General features: G+C 44.3%; 1 protein-coding gene across 5 annotated transcripts in view; it reads right to left on the bottom strand.

Annotated features, from left to right (window-relative positions):
* Positions 1 to 17,325, bottom strand: part of Kiaa1217 (KIAA1217 ortholog) — a 267,245-nt gene that overhangs the window by 32,042 nt on the left and 217,878 nt on the right. For 3 of the 5 annotated variants that reach the window (XM_013014761.1, XM_013014759.1, XM_013014760.1), the window contains one exon: positions 1,588 to 1,637. In XM_013014761.1, the coding sequence (XP_012870215.1) occupies positions 1,588 to 1,637 (50 nt within the window). Of the gene's footprint in view, positions 1 to 1,587; positions 1,638 to 2,202; positions 2,308 to 17,325 lie in introns of all 5 variants that reach the window. The other 2 variants (XM_013014762.1, XM_013014758.1) reach the window with 1 other exon arrangement.

The following is a 17,325-nucleotide window of genomic DNA, read 5'->3' on the forward strand; positions in this document are numbered from 1 at the left end:
GATCTGACACAACTTGGTTGTCATGTTTTTCCTCCCCCCTTCCTTCTTTCCTTCCTTCATTCCTTCCTCCCTCCCTTCCTCCCTTGTATCCTTCTTCCTTTTGTGCCAGTCCTGGGACTGAAACTCAGGGAATGGGGGCTGCCTCTAAGCTTTTCTGCTCAAGGGTTAATGCTCTATCACTTGAGTCATAGCTCCATGTCTGGCTTTTTTGGTAGTTAGTTTTATAGGCTGGCTTTGAACCTTGATCCTCAAATCTCAGCCTCCTGAGTTGCCAGGATTAAAGGTGTGATCCACCAGTACAGTACCAAGCTCTTCATATAACCAGGTTTCCCTCTTTAGGTACTTTGACAATGTCTAACCTGGATACACTGGGAGAAGAAAAAGCAAACCTGCCAGAGACATGGGGAGCAAAATGCACTACAGGAAGACAAAGCTCCCGGTGTCCCCAGGGCCACCACCTATCCCTCTGGACTTACAGACTCCACTTTGGGAAACATATTCAAGAAAGCGACACTTGCTTCTTCTACCTTGCTCAAGAAGAACATTTATAAAAATATTTCCACATGAAGAAATAAAACCACTTATCTTTCAAGGGGCTGGAGCATCTTAATACATAAGACTGAGATAACATGACAGGCAGGGTTATGCTGACACCGATCACGGGTGGGGATGTGTGTTTTGTTCCCTTACCAGGACCATGGGAATAAAAATGATAGCTGGCCCTTGCAGAGCTCAGAGGGCAACACATGAAAATACCCAGCACTGTGCCCTGCACGCAGCACACTCTCATTATATGCCACCCCTTCTTGTGAACAACCAAAGTGGAAATCAGCATGCACCGGCTGGTGAGAGCAATGGTACCAGATATGAATCATTTCAGGCCTGGATTCCGCAGGGATGGAAGCATTTAGCCTTTAGGAAGTTCCTTCCCTCCCCCTACATTCATCATCAATATCAAAATAAGGGACTGAATGACTCTCCCCAGAACGAACAGGCAGTTGTTCTAAAGATAAACTTTAGCAATTGCCATGAAATAATTCTACAGTGCTAGCCAAGCTGTGTATTGATCTCTGAGCAAAAGCTGGAGAAGCGGCCCTGCTGGCTGTGGAGACGAACTACTCAGTGAGGGCTTGAGCAGGGCTGGGCCAGCAAAGTCCCAAATTCTGAGCACTCTGTGAGGCTGCACAAAACTAGCAGATGCAGCTTCCCCAAACCAGGGGGTTTGGAGCATGATATGCGCTTCTCGACACTCACCACACATAAAATCACTTGACCCCCATTCTCCTTCCCCATACATTCCAAGTTTCAGGCAGCCAGCCCTGTGCATCATGCTCACTGTATCCAGGGCCAGGCACATGCATATGTCTTAGATGTATGACTGCATGAATAAATGAATAAATGAAAGAAGGAATGGATGAAAACTGAAGGAAGAGTGCAATGCTTTTGCCCCATGAATGATTAAAAGTGGCATCTGAACATCAGCAGGAACCTGGAGACAGGGCAGAGCGTTACCACTGGGGACTCAGGGAAAGGCCAGCCACTTCGGTACCCGCAGGCTTCCTCAAGCTCCCAAGCATACTCACTCACCAGGACTCTCTGTGTGGCTTCTGTTGCCCGTGGTCTTCAGCATTTTCTCACTGGATGAAAGAAAAAGGACAGAGTCAGCTCTATCTAGCCCCCACTTCCGAATGCCTTTTCTGCTTCTGCCCCCTCCCACTCACTGGTTTACACAAGGAGCAGCAGTGATGGGACGAAGTAAGCAATGAGGGTACTGGGCTTCAGCACCATGACTGGCCGAGATGGAAAGGGCTTCCCAGATGTGAGCCGGCACTGTGATGGAAAGCGCAAGTGTGACTCGGATGGTGGCGCTGTGCGCATGTGTGAGAGCAGGCGCCGTGCAGCTAGCTGGCGGTCCACAAAGCCACATGCACTGAGAAGCCCAGTTACCTTTCTTGGGCCCAAGTGTGACCTTGGTCCAAGAATTACCGGAAGGAAAAACCAACAAAAACAAACATACAACAAAGACAGCAACAAAAACCCATCTACCTCCCTGATTCGTAGAGACAAGAATATTTTCAGCCTTGAAATGATTATGAGGAAATGAATTTGAATGAATGAACCATCTTAATGATTATAGAGAAACAGACTGAATCACTGTTTAAGTGGGATGGCTTGCTTTATTTGTTTATTTATTTATTTTACCTAGATGCATCTTTGCTACTACTTGTAATGGGCCCTTTAAAAAGCGCTGACTGGACAAGGCCAGTTAAACTAGCAATCTGCTTCTCCATGGCTTGCATCCTCTCTCTGGAAAACAAGAGAATTGTTTGTTAAACCTCTGTTGACTTTCAGACTGGTTTTTCCACGTGAGTGATCTACTTAAAGATGATAAAAGGTACCACCTAGCAGGCCACCAAAGTTCACCCCAATCTGGCTCAGAATCCTGAAGAGCCCACAAATCCTTGGCTTGAGATCAAGAGTCCAGAACTGGGTATTAGGCCCTTGGCCTCACAAGAAAGACATTGCACAAGCCGGCAGAGGTCTCCTGAGGACTTGAAAACCACACCTTCCTCAGAAACCAATCTGTGCATATTCCATGTGTTTCTGAGCTTTCCTGCATTGTGCTTGCTATTTTACTTTGCACAAATGGCTTATCTTGAGGACCAGTGATGAACCACTCCTGCTCTTGTACAAACTCACACACTGCAAAGCTGTTCTCAGTCGGAGGCTTCAGGTTTTGGCATGAATGATGGTGATGCGTATTGTATGTATAGTTATATGTAGTGTTTCGTGACCCATAGGCAACACAAAACAACTGTCTTATGAAGACTAAGATAAAATGTGTGTTTGGGTATAGAGGATGCTCAGTCTAATGCCACAGAAACTTTAGTCTGGAGGATTTTACAGGGTCAGGCAAGAAAATGAATATCCTTAACAACTGGACCATCCCAAGGCATTAACAGAAAAACAGAAACAAAAAATGCTGCTGACCATAGACAGGAACAGTACCTCTCTTTTCGGGCTTTCTGCTGAAAGGCTACATCAGGCTCACATTTCTGGCCTTCAGACAATATTTCACCGTCCTATTACTGTTTCCCCAAACACATTATACAAATAATGTAAGGGACTAAGAAAAGTGGTATCTTGTGTCATCTCTTATGAACTTATGTATACATAGTTAGTAGTTAAAGACAGGAAAAAAAAAGCGAAGGGAGACTATTTCAAATAGTATAGTATGAGCATATCACATATAGCCAATGTATTCCAGGGGCTGATGTCCAGTGGCCACCGATCTAGCCTGAGATAGGTCATCACCATCCAGTCTCAGCCTGAAAGGCCTCTAGTGTGAGTAATGTACAGTATACAAACAGTCTATTCATATACTGGGCCTCTCAGTTGTAACAGAAATGCTCTACCTGGTATTCAATGGAAAAGTAATAGAGCAACTTGTGATGTTGGGCTCACTGATAGATGGTGCATGGATATTTTGAACTTCACAGCAATGGAGAACATTCTCATGCTACAGGGCCTTGAGTTTTGCATCTGAAATATAACCTTCTACACCTTGTGAAATGCTAAGCGTTAATTCCACGATTCACTGACATGCTCTGACTTCAGAATGCTGTATACTTTGTATGGTTTAAAGTAGGCACGTTGTCACAGAACCAAGTCTCTTGAGTATATGTAGTAGAATTTGTATAGTTAATGGTTAGAAATCTACCAAAGGGGGGAAAACACACCACCCAACAATTGAGTATTGATAGTCTGATCTCTCTCTTCTAATGGGGTGGAAGAGAGACATCTCACCATGCAGAGACTACAAATAGTTCAGACATCCCAGCATGGTAAGCCTCTGAGCAGAGAGCATCTTCAGTCACACCTGTGCTCCTATATTTCTCTTGCTATAAATGGTCAACGGGTCAAAGAGAAAGGTTAATTAGAAATTCAAATTAGGAAAGAAAGTTAGTAAAATACCTTCAGAAACACAAAATTTATGGACCCCCAGTTTGCAATGGTATCCCAGAAGCCATGGGGGTGGGGGTGACCTCGCTGTCTTCTCTATGGGTGACTTGGATGCATACAAACTGGAAATGAACCACCTCCCTGGGAGTAATTGTTTCACAGGAGCTGGCTCTGTCTGCCACAGTGCTTGGAATGAAACTCATGACCCTAAGACAGAAGCTGCATTCAAGGCTACAAGCTGGCCATCTTACCACATCCTATAAAGTGCAAAGGGAGAGGACAAGCCTGTAGCTAAAGAGAAACCAAGAATCTGCTATGAGGCCAAGGACAGAAGGCAATCCTGGGATTCCAACACTGGCCACAGGACACTGCTGATCAGGGTTAAGCTAGTGTTCTCTCTAATGCCGTGCGCTGGTCAACAGTTTTCATTACCTTGTTCAACAAAGGAAAGCAGTGGCATTGAAAGCCAAAGTAAAGCACAGAGTACCTCTGGATAAAGGACATTATCTTCACCTGGCTATCAGTGTAGCTAGAATTGCAGAATGGCACTGTCTGGGCTTTGTCACTTTCACCTGGGAGACTACAGGTTTTCTGATGTGCCTTTGGCACCTTTCTTGGCTCAGTGGGTAACTTGGCTTTTCCCCTAGGCTTACCTGTGATAATGATTTGAAGACTTTGGGAAAGACATTTCCTAACTGCATTCCATTCCTATAATCTTCAGGGCTGGTCTAGACACAGATGTAGAACTGTCTGGGGTGACTGTGTATTGCAGTTCGGGTGCTTTGGAGGAAAGGCCTTGTGTCTAGTCCAATCCAGGCTCTTGATTCTCCTTTTAGCAGCTGTGATTGGGACATAAACACTCTCAGGGTGGTCTTTCTCAGGCTGTGTCACTGACAGGACACCAGGAAGGAGACAAAATATACCAGATGGTTGGGTGCCAGTGGCTCACACCTAGAATCCTAGCTACTCAGGAGGCTAAGATCTGAGGATCATAGCTGAAGCCAACCTGGGCAGAAAAGTCTATGAGACTCTTATCTCCACGTATTCAGCAACAAGCTGAAAGTGGAAGTGTGGCTCAAGTACCAGCCTTAAGTAAAAAAGCTAAGGGACAGTGCTCAGGCCCTGAATTCAAGCCAGATGGCTCACTGTTATCTTCCTTGCAGTTCAAACACTTGAGCTTGTCTGTGGAAGGGGGTGATACTCTTTCCTCCTCTCCCAGATTAGCTGGACAAGTGAGCATGGTGGGAGCTACAAGGTACCCCATATCAATCACACATGCGCACTCACAATCTCAGCCAAAGCCATTTACAAAAAGATATCTCTGTTGACACATGATAATGAGGAAACTTTTCTCCTCCTGTTTAATCATGAAAGTATTTCTGGTTTCAGGATTCCTTTGAGGGAGATTATCTGATTTATAAGTTCATAAATAAGATTGTCTTTCCATTTCATGGTTGGTAATCTGGAAACAATTTTATGGTTTAACTATATTACAGCAACTGGAAACTTATGCAGCCTTCTCTTAGGATGAAATGTTATGAAGTATGTTTTAATGTTAAAGGGGAAAATATAAAAGAAATGCAGTGGAAGAAATTAAATGCAACCCTGTCATTTTATTGCAGTGGTAATTTTGTGTGATTCTCATCAGAATATTAAAGATGCTTAGGCTGATTCTTGCCAATGTCACTTGGTTGAAAGGCATTATAGGACTGCTATAATTACTGCTGAAAAGAGCTCTGAAATGATTTCATAAACCATCTTATATCATTCCATAACCACATTTATGTGATTAGTAGGTATGGTGAACTAGTCCTTTTTGTGCCACAAGTCAGCTTGATTGAATGACTCTTCTCCAGGCCCAAATGTACAACAAATAAAACATTCAACTTGATCCCAGAGAAAGGACTGATCCCAGACTGAACTAACCACTGCTTTGACCTTGTATTTGTCTTTGAACACAAAGCAATGTGTCCACCCTGCTGGTAGAGCACTCTGTTAAACATTTTAAAGTGATCCCATTTATATAATTTTTCCTTCCCTTCCTCCTTCTCTCCTTCTCTGCCTATTCTCTCTCTTTCTTCTTCTATGATAATTGGGATTATACACAGGGCCTTGGGCTTGCTAGGAGAGAGTCCTACTATCCCTTAACCTTTTGCGCCTTTCAGCTGGGTTTTCAGACAGGGTCTCCTACTTTTGCACAGCTAGCCTTGGACCATGATCCTAACTGCCCCCTCAGCAGCTCTCTTCCCTCAGAGAGTGAGAATTGGTTCACACATCAGTCAATGGAGATCCCTGAGCACTGGGTACCATGCTGGCTGCTGTGGGCGTGTCACAGGGAATGCACCATTGTTCCCAAGTTAGTTTCCTCTCACAGTATCAGCGTTCCCTCTGGGAAAAATGGAACTGAACTGAAACATTTTAGTCTTGGCAATGCCAAAGGCATTTTCAAACACTGACTAGGGAACAGGTTTGTAGCTGAGCTATGGCTCAGTTTGTTCACACCTTGGCTCTATGATATGGCTGGGGGGGGGTGGGAAGGGAAAGGAAAGCCCAAAGTAATTAAAGACATTGTATTCAGATGAGTTCAACAAAACTTTGGGATCTAAGCACTCTAAATTTCTGGAAAAGTCTTACACATGGTTTTAAGATGAGGTTTCCACTTATGTTCACATTTAACCTATTGGTTAAGGAGGAAAAGACCTCAGGTAGATACTTTAGACTTTGTTCCCCAAACTCCCAATTTGAACTTATCTCCTAGATTTCTTCAGGAGATACTGATGTGACGTCTCCCCTGTGCTATTGAATATGCAGGATCACTGTGCATTTCGGTGCTCCCTGTGGGGACTAAAGTCCATCTCAGTGTGTTTCCTGCTTCTGAATTTGGGATTCCAAGTACTCAAGGTGAAGTCCAGCAGCAAGGACATCCCTCACATCCTGGGATGGATCCGTAAGGGCATATTCACAGTCCTTTTCAAGTCTGGCATGATACGTTCGTAAACTCTTCTTCCAGTGATACGTTGCCCTGGAATTCTAACCCATATGGTTTATCTGTTAAGTCAAGCAATCATTCATCATCTGCAGTTCTCTCATCCATATACCCTAGCCTTTACTGCACGTTGGCTTACTTTTTCACTCTTCATTGCCAGCTGTCAGTGCTGTCTGGACTATTTTCTGTTCCTTACCCACTTTATTCCATGGTCACAAATTACTTGAGTTAAACAACTGAAGAGGAGGAACGTCACTCGGCCCTGTGATAGCATCGTACATTGTGTTAGGAATGCCATGTTTACCTCATGGTGGCCAGGAAGGAGAAATAAGGAGAGAGTGGAGCAGGAGGAAGAGGAGGAGGAAGAGGAAGAAAAGAAAGAGAGGGACAAGGAGGAGGGAAGCAAGGAAGAAGAGATGGAAGAGGATGAAGAAGATAAGAAGAAGAAGGTGTGGGGTGGAGTGGAGAGGAGGGCTGAGGTTCTGTCAGCCTCTCCGAGGGCAGGCCTCCAATGATGTAGCTTTCTCCTACTAGGCTCCACTCCTAAAAGTTCACCCACTTTTCTGGGAATGTGGCTTAGTGGAAGAGTTCCTGCCTAGCATACATGAAGCCCTGGGTTCAATTCCTCAGTACCACATACACAGAAAAAGCCGGAAGTGGTGCTGTGGTTCAAGTGGTAGAGTACTAGCCTTGAGCTCAGGAACAGTGCCCAAGCCCTGAGTTCAAGCCCCAGGACTGGCAAAAAAAAAAAGAAAAAAGTTCACACACATCCAATAATATGTCAGGTTGGGACCAAATCTTCCCAAATAGATACTTCACATCTAAACTGTAATGTCATTGGTGGGTCCCACATGCCTTACTACCACCCTGACAGGACTCTCTTGCTTCTAGGTTTCCCCCCAATCTTCTGTCTGAGGAAAATACATGAGAATACACGACTCCTTTGTCATTCTATTTCTTCCCATGGTATTTCCAGTGGACACTGCTTCCTGTCGTGGTGGGGGAGGGGGATTCTCTCGTTACTTAGACAGCCACGTTTTCCGAAGGCATGTTTACATGCAAGGCATGTGTATATACCTGTCACCTGTTTAAAGAAGAACAGGCAAAAGTGGGACCCCATTTACATAGATCTAGAGAAAAAGCAACTTGACATGTTTCTTCATCAGTGCCTTGAAGCCTTGAGAGAATGAAAGTTGGTAAGAGGATGTGATGGTAAATGATGTGGGCCCACGCCATTGTCTCTGAAAGTTCTTCACTGACTTGTAGGTAGGTGGCGCTGGTTATTTTCTAAATAAACAACAGGAGAAGTCAGGTGACCCATACCTGGACAGTGCTCTGGAAGCGGAAGACTCAGACGTGGACGACACAGATGAAAATCTTCGCCCCTCCAGAGCCGTTTTGTTCTCCTTACCATAAGCAAGACGAATAATAATAAAACTTTGGACACGAATGGATATGAAGGGGAAAAACAAAGCCGGCAAAAGGCACTGAAGAGAAAGAGGGTTTTACATCTTAGGATAGCAAGAGAGGGATTCGGGGAGAAAGTAACTTTGGAATAAAGACCTAAAGGAAGAGAATAAGAGAAGGGTAATAGGAGCTGAGCCAGAGAGCAGCAAGGGGCTGATCTTGGGAGGCTCATGGGGGCGGGGGGAGTCCCAGATCTTATCTCGCAAAGGACACTTTCCCAAGCTCCTGGTTACTGCCCAGGGCACCAGGGATGAATCAAGAGTGGACTCTGTCTAGCTGCAAAGTGCATTTTCCCTCACATGTGGACCATGTGAGGGGCTTTTGACTCTGAATGTGATGGAGGGATGTGAGCTATAAAAAAAAAGACACACAGAGACTTGCATTTTCTTAGAAGCCCTGTGGTTTCTTTGCTGGTTACAGATTGACGTGGGAGAAAGGACAGAGAAGGCAGATGGTCAGAAATGGCCTCCCCGAGGCTCTGTCGTTGGGTAATGGTCTGAGGTTGGAGAGGAATCCATCAGGAAGATGTTTGGGGGGAAAGAAAGCTCAAGGAAGAAGAAACAAGTACAAAGTCTCAAAGGGAGGAAAACCGCCAAGTTCAAAGCAGGAGCTGTGCGTGCAGAGTGGCGCTGTTAGCAGGGAATGGCTAGGGATTGTTAAAGCTTGGATCTTGAATGCTTCCCCAAGGTCCTATGTGTTAAAGAGTTGGTCCTCACCCTCTGTGGCATCCATGAGAAATGGTGTGGTCTTTAGGAGGTAGGGGAGTGGGGAGTCTCACAAAAGGAAATTGGATTATGGGGTATGTATACCTTGAGGGAAATATGGGGATGCCCGTTCCACGTGGCCTCTCTTTGCTTTTTGTCCGCGTGGTGTCTACCATGCACCCTAGCCTTAGCAAATAGTTGCACACAAGCCCCAATCAAAAAGAAAGCTCTTCCCTAATTAAGTTGTTTACGTCAGGTATTTTGTTACAGTAATGAAAACTGAACTCATACAGAGGACACAGGGTCTCCTAAGTCTTCTTCCTACTGTTGTTAAATGAGTATCCATGGTTCTATGTTCCCCACCCAAAAGAGATCACAACTGAAACCAACTCCACTGAAGACTTGTAGAAGTACAAGAGTGTCTACTAGGCTTCATAGTCCTTCCCATTCTCTCTGTGATCTTTTTTTTCCTTCCTCTTTTAGCCAGTGCTGGGTCTTGTACTTGTAGGCTGGTACTCTACCGCTTGAGTCATGCCTCCAGCCTAGCATTCTGTTAAGTTATTTTGGAACTCAAGGCTAGCAAACTTTTGCTTCCTGCATTGGCTTCAAACAAGGATCCTCCAGATCTCAGCCTCCTGAGTAGCTATACTTATAGAAATAAGTCATCAGCACTTGGCTGATTCTTAAAACAACAACAACAACAACAACACAACCAGAAAGGTGTGGCAGGTAGGGCAAGTAGGTCAAAGCTCAGCCACCCCCAGGCCTAACTCCTAAAGTGCACAATCAATTTCTGCTGCGCCAACAGTGTTCTTCCTAGTAGAACAAGGCACTCGGGATCCTTCCGGTGGCCTTTCATTTATTTCACAGTTGACGTTTTGTGCAGGCTCCTCAGGCTGGGAGCAGGAAATGGTTCCGAGTCCTGAATGCAGACTACAACAGACTTTCAGATGTGAAGGACTGGCCCTACTAGCTGGCAACTGGTTTTACATCAAGAAGACTTATTGACAGAAGAGATCATTTCAGTTCACAAAGCATTCTGGTACCCACTTTCCTTTAAAGTGCCCAGGACACTTGAGACATAGAAGCGGCCATCCCCAGCCTAGGACACAAAGCCCCATCCAGCAAGTCAGGGACTCGGGGGACACGTGCAGACTACCGGGTAGTGCTTGGTGTGGTGGCTCTGAGCAGCCTGCTTGGGTGACTCATGGCTGGGGTGAGGCCCTTGACTTCCTGTTGACTCCCCACAGCCAGCCAACATGAAATCACCTGTTTGGCCTTTTCTTTCTCTTCCCTCAGGGAAGCTTTCACATTCAAGCTCTGAGAAGTGACTGCTCATTTTTATACGGGTATGAGTTGGCAGGAATAGCTGTTCTGTCACTCCAGTGTGCCATTTACCTTCTAGTGAGAGATGGTGTCAGAAGCAATGAAGATAGGGCCTCTTGAGCAGTTCTCAGCAGGCTGTGATAGAAGATCCCCACTCCCACTTTTTTGGTTGCTGTTGTTGTTTTTAACATAGGGTCTTGCTATGTATCCTAAGCTGACCTTCAACTCATCACCCTCCTGCCTTAATCTCTGCAGTAGCCAGGAAGTCTGGGCACCTGCCACTGCACCCAGTTTCTGCCTACTTTGTGACCTGGAAGATCTTAGGGTGGATCCCAAAGAAATAAGTTAATCATACATAAGCAAGGAAGGAGGGTGTTTTCTACATGTGGCTTCTCAGATGTATTTTTTTTTTAAATCTTATCTTCCTAGTTACTTGGGCATGATGGAGGAAGTAGGGACACACGACCTTCATTACAAGGACAGAAAAATATTGAGGGCACTGGGGTTTCACACCTGTAATCTCAGCTACTCAGTAGGCTGAGATCTGAAGATTGTGGTTCAAAGCCAGCCTAAGCAGAAAAGCCTGTGAGCTTCTTACCTCTAATTAACCATTGAAAAGCCTGAAGGGAAACTGTCGCTCAAATGGTAAAGCACCAACTTAAGCAAAAAAGCTACACAAGAGCTTGATGCTCTGAGTTCAAGCCTCAATAGCAGAACAAATAATAATAATAGTAGTAGTAATAATAATAATAAATATGGAGATGGCATGAAGATTAAAGGGGCATGTACACGAGGAGCCCCGGTCCTGGCACTGCTAAAATGTCCCTGGCTGTTGTGTTGTCTGTAAGGTGAAGTCTTAGGACAATGTTCTCCAAGGTTCTTATTTGTCCGAGAGGACACAAGGTGGGAGGGACAGACTAGCTGGCCATCCATCTTAGATTTCATGTGCAGAGTGAGTAATATGGACTATTTAGAGACCTGCCATTTGGGAAATCAGAATTAATGCTGAGACCTGGCTACAGTTGTGAATCACATTATTCATGAAAAGTCAAGTCCAGAGTTCAAGTAAGGATAAATGTTTAATTCCCTGATCTCCATCCGACAGATTAAGGAATCCAGAGAGAGGCTAACGTGGCCCGGGCATCAGCAAGCAGGGGCTGCCCACCTGAAGCACCTCAGGCTTCTTAGGCAAGTCCCATCTTCAGCCTGGGTGGATGCCATGCTGATGCCCCACTGAGCTGTCCCTGCCATCTTCGATGGAGGCTGGACCTTTGCCTAACTATGACTTCCCTTTGAAGACATTCCAGCTGGTGAGCAAGGGGAATTATCTGATTGTGCAGCAGTTAGGTGACTCTGGTTTCCTTTCTGGTTTCAGAATTAACAGCTACTCATGAATATTCCAGAGAGAGGCACAGTTAATCCAATTTGGAACAGAAGATTTTTTTTTTCCCTTTTGAGGCATTGGTTTAAAGTAAATACAGGGGCTGGGTATAGTGGCTCCCACCTGTAATTTCAGCTATGCAGAAGGCTGAGATTGGTAAGAATGTGATTTGAAATTGGCCTTAGCAAAACTGTGCCAAGATGCCATCTTAAGCAGGTCTAATGGTGTATGCTTGTCATTCCAATTATGTGGGAAGCTTAAGGTAGGAAGATCACTGTCTAAAGACACTTTGGGCAAAACCATAAGACTTTATTTGGAGAATAACTAAAGGGGTTAGTTAGCAGCATGGCTCAAATTGTAAGCAACTGCTTAGCAAGCATGAGGCCCTGAGTTCAAACCCTAGTCCTACAAGTAAAAAATAAAAAGAAACAATGACCTGTGGTAGTCCTTCTTTGGTATTCTGGACAGAAGGTCTTTGATGCAAGAGTAGTGCTGTCTTCATAAATCTGTCAGGTGATCACATGTGTTCATCACACATCTGTTCCCTGGACTCGGAAGTCGGAGAAATGACTAGCAAATACTACTTCCTACAAAGGCATATTCCTGTGAATGAAGCAGTAATTTATTGGCAGGTACTTGATTTCTCAGACTGGCAAAATACGCCACGATGTCATTTGCACAGGTACCATCATGGTAGAAATCCAGCAAATTCTGGATAAAGACTAGTCTACCTTCTCAAGCAAGTTATGTCCCCTTATTATGGGCATGCCTCCAATGTTTGACAATCTTGACTCACTGACAGAGCCTCTCTGCTCAGTAGAACTTTGGGAAAGGGTCCTTTTTTTCTAAATTCTTATCAACTGTGGTCTGTATCACTACATTGGAATTAATTATGCATAAGCAGTGCCCCAGATGATGGCAGCCTTGTAATTGGGGGGTTTACTTGTCCTCCCATTGTTTAGGACTTGTGATAAGTGGTGGCTGGGTTTCCAGCTGGCACACAAGCCCCTCTAACCTACAACGTATTATTAGTTCTATTATTCTCAAAGAAAATCGTGTTCTAACTTCCCAGCTGGACTTCCAAGCATTGGGGAGAGATTTCCCCCCTGGAATTTAAGCCTTTGGAAGTTGCCTCAAGTTTGGCAAGTCCTCCTCCCTTTTCCCTCATTGCCAGGAGACACTGTTACTCTCCGGATGGCAAGAGCACCCCAATGGCTGTCTCCTGAGAAGCTGGGACTACAGGTGTGAGCCACCTTGCTCAGCTTGTGTTGTCTAGAACAAACCACTTTCTCAGAAGGAAGAGCAAAGAATGGCTATTAATTTGATCTGATAAAGTGTGTCTGTGAATCTTTCTTTAGCATTACCAAAGCCAAGAGAAAGGCCCAGAGTGAAATCCCACAATGCAGGTTCAGTAGGCCTGGGGCACTCAGAAGCTTCCTGTACTTTATTGTGGCAGACCTATAGATGGGTCTGAGTTTTTCATGTTTGTGGCTATAGCTATGCATGAGAACCACATCTAAGTTTCTTGATGTCCACACCAAAGCATTTAGTTCAGAGTCACGTACACAAGAGGGGCTCAATAAACATTTATTGATCCATCATTAGAGCTCCATGAGAAAGCATTTCAAACAAGAGCTGAGCTGGTGCTACCAGGCATCTAGACAGATAACCTGGTTATTTCCACCCTCCTCTGTCTTTATCATCCACCTGGCAGTTCAGAAGCAATCTTAAATGTATGCCCTAAACCTCTCTTGTCTTTGCCTCTAGCATGAAGAAAATGACCAATCACTGACTACTTTCCTGAAATGGACTGAGAACTAAGTCCACTTCAGACTGGGTATGGTGGCACATGCCTGTCATCCCAGGTATTTAGGAGACAGAGGTAGGAGACTCATGGTCCATGCAAACTCCAGGAAAAAAGCATGAGACTCTGTCTGATAAGTAGACCAAAGCAAAAAGGAGCGGGAAGTGTGGCTCCAATGGTAAAGCACTTGCTTTACTTCTGAGTTCAAACCATAGTCCTTCCGCAAAAAAAAAAAAAAGGCTTTGGTACTCTATAACTATATTCTACTTTGACCTTTATGTCCAGGTAAATCTGCTCTTCTCTGTTCACTTTTAGTGTTATTCTCTCAGCCCAGAAATGCCATCTTTTTGTGTTTTCTGGTATTATGTTAAAAATAGGTCTCCCTGTCTCTTCAGGCAGTCCTGGTCCTAGCCATCTCTGAGGATCTATCTTCTTTTTATGAATATTTAGTAGAATGCCTTGTATAAAGTAGGAAACTTCAGGTACTTACGTATCCTGTTTGGCAGTACTGGGATTTGAACTCAGGTCCTTGGGCTTGCTAGGCAGATATTCTATCACCGGAACCACTTCTCCAGCCCTTATTTATCCTGCTCAGTAGTTAGTATAAGTGAGTAAAAGAAGAAGGGCAAGATCCTATACTTTGTCAAAAACCCCCAACTGCTAACAAGTATTGGAACTGAGATTTAAACCTGGGCAGTGGGGCTTTCAAGTCTACTATGACTTATTGCCTCTCTGGACAGTGGACAGAGGGACTGAAGCAACTGAGCAGTAAGAGAGAAGTCTGGAAACGTCTTGATTGTTGGGAGTAGGGCAGGAGTAAGGAGTAGTTTGCCCCACACAAGGCGACCCCCATGACAAATCATCAGACTAAAGCTCAAGCAGGTTAAAAAGTTCTGCTTCTGAGAGGTACCAAGTCCACCCACTCAGAGGTCTGCTGGTATGGGTCAAAAGTAAGAAAGAAAACAATTCCTTCTTTTTTTTGTGTGTGGGGGGGTCCGGTAGTGGGGCCTGAACTCTGGGCCTGGGCACTGTCCCTCAGCTCTTCAGCTCAAGGCTAGAGCTCTACCACTTGAGCCACAGCGCCACTTCCGGCTTTTTTCTTTTTGCTTATGTGGTGCTGAGGAATTGAACCCAGGGCCTCTGGCATGCAAGGCAAGCGCTCTACCACTGAGCCACCTTCCCAGCCCCCATCCATCTTTCTTTTTTGATTACTCAGATCACTGCTCTCTAGCAAGATAAACAGTTCAGAAAGTCTTCAAAGGTCTGCCAGTCTTTGTAGACAGTTTTAAATGACATAAACATAAATTTAAAATTGCATCTGATCAAGCCAAAAATCCATCAGACTCCAAAGCTACCAACACAATCACATTTAAAGGTGTAAGATGAGATCACATTGTAAATAATCTGAAACAGACACAGCTACTAGTTAGCTCGTAGGCTTCCTTTGTACATTCAGGTTTCTTCCCCCTTTTTTTTGTATTAGGCCAAAGGTAAGAAGGGGATCCTGGCTCTAATTCTACTGCTCCTCAGAAACCACAGCAAGGCCTCATGTGGCTGCTTCTCCAGACACAGGGGTCCAGACAAGGGCCCTAGTTTGTTGAACTTAGCAGCTCTCTGTGCACATCAATGGACACAGGGGACGTGAGCTCAAGTTCATGGCATATGGATAAACCATATTCCACACAAGGCGAATGGTCCACACATTTATAAGGAAGGAAGTTGTTGCTTTACAGTGAGCACCCTTGAATTCTATTATTTCCATAAAGGCATTTTACATTATGTGATCTAAACTACAAGTAGAAAATAGCAAGATATAAATGTCTTCCTTTCTCCTCAGCCTCCCTCCCTCCTTCTTTCTTTCTTTCTTTCTTTCTTTCTTTCTTTCTTCCTTCCTTCCTTTCTTTTGGCTTGAACTCTGGGTCTGGGCACTGTCCCTTAGCTTTTTTTGTTCAAGGCTAGTGCTCTACCACTTGAGCCACAGCTCCACTTCCAGCTTTTCAATGGTTAATTGGAGATAAGAGTCTCACAGACTTTTCCTGTCCAGGCTGGCTGTGAACTGCAGTCCGTAGGTCTCAGCCTCCCGAGTAGCTAGGGTTACAGGTGTGAGGCACAAAAGCTCCCAGCAGATGTTACAGTCCTTAAGGGCTGTTTCAGGTCATGGCCAGCGATAATAGTGCTGCTTAATGAAGTAATTTTATGGCTAACGGAAGATTAAACCACCTTGGACACACTGTCTCTCTGTCACTGTCTCCCAGTCACTGGGACCTACTTTCTTCTCAGAGGCTCAGGGGAAGGGAGATAATCTGGGGAAAGCCCCTAAACACTCCAAGACTATCTTTCTAGAAGGTCTGACATAAGAGGGCTGTTCTGAGAGTCAAAGTGCTTGTGATGTGTGCCTGTCCCAGCATTTCTGGGAGGGACAACTCCCTTTTACTCAGCTTGTACGACATACACCTAATTCCAGGTCTTCTTGGTACAAACTATCATTACGGCTTACTGAAATACCGTTAGAAAGCAAAGAGATACCAGCTTCTTGAAAACAGAGCGTAAGACCAACTACACAAATCAAAATTAAACAGGGCTAGATATAGGCGCACATACCTGTAATTCCAGCTACTAGAGAGGATCAAGGGTCAAGGCTAGTAGTCTAGGCAAAAAGTTAGCCAGACATTCCTGCATTACTATCTCAACAAACAAGCCAGGGGTGGTGCACAGCTGTAATTTCAACTACTTGGGGGGTGGGGGGCAGAAATAGGAGAATTGAGGTATAAACTTGATATGACCCGATCTGATTTAAAAACAACCACAACAACTAAACTAAAAACAAAAAAAGTGCTGGAAGTGTGATTCAAGAGTTAAGAGTGCTTACCTAGCAAGTATAGAGTTAAGAGTGCTTACCTAGCAAGTATAAGGGTCCTAGTGCCTCCCCCCCAAAAAAAAAAAGATTAAATTACTTAGGTCTTGATAGACACAATTTCTATGTCAACAGAGTGGTTATAAAATCATGTTTCTTCAAACCAGTTTCTGCTGTGTCTACCGAGTATAGATGCAGGCGAGCATTTTCCCCCTGATGCTTAGTGTTCTGCAGATCTTTGTAATGGCATTGGAGGGCCCTCTGGAACAGCAGAGGGATCCAGCAGTGCTCAGAGGGCGCCAAGTGGCAACCCCTCCCTGTGTTTTTGTTGCTTCACGTCTTAGATGTAAAATTTCTCCTGAGAGTTTCATATAAACCACTCTCAGGTTTATTTGCTTTTTAATAACATGAAATTGCAACCAAAATTGGTTTGGCATTTTCTGTACCTATGAAGTTATATTTTTTTTAAAAGGTGAAACACTCGTTGAAAATACTTACCCAGATTAAATATTTCTCAAATAACGTCATAGGATAAACCAGACAATGGACTATAATTTTGTGCTTCGGTAATTGCTGCTGGTGTTCTTGTTAAAAATTTTTTTCTTTGACACAGGACTCATATTCTTTCTTTCTTTCTTTTTTTTTAACAAAATAAAACCTACCAAGAATGTTCTCTTCTTGCTTTCCTGATTTCTACATAATTGTGCTAATATACTAGCTAGGGCAGTTATATTTTAAATGGCATGTATATATTTAGCAGTATAATTATGCAAATTCTACCATGTTTGTGACTGTAAATATCCTTTGGGAGCAGTCACTTAGTATCTAGTTCTGAAACAG

Source organism: Dipodomys ordii, unplaced genomic scaffold (genome assembly GCF_000151885.1).
Source record: "Dipodomys ordii isolate 6190 unplaced genomic scaffold, Dord_2.0 Scaffold24, whole genome shotgun sequence".
NCBI classification, from domain to species: domain Eukaryota; kingdom Metazoa; phylum Chordata; class Mammalia; order Rodentia; family Heteromyidae; genus Dipodomys; species Dipodomys ordii.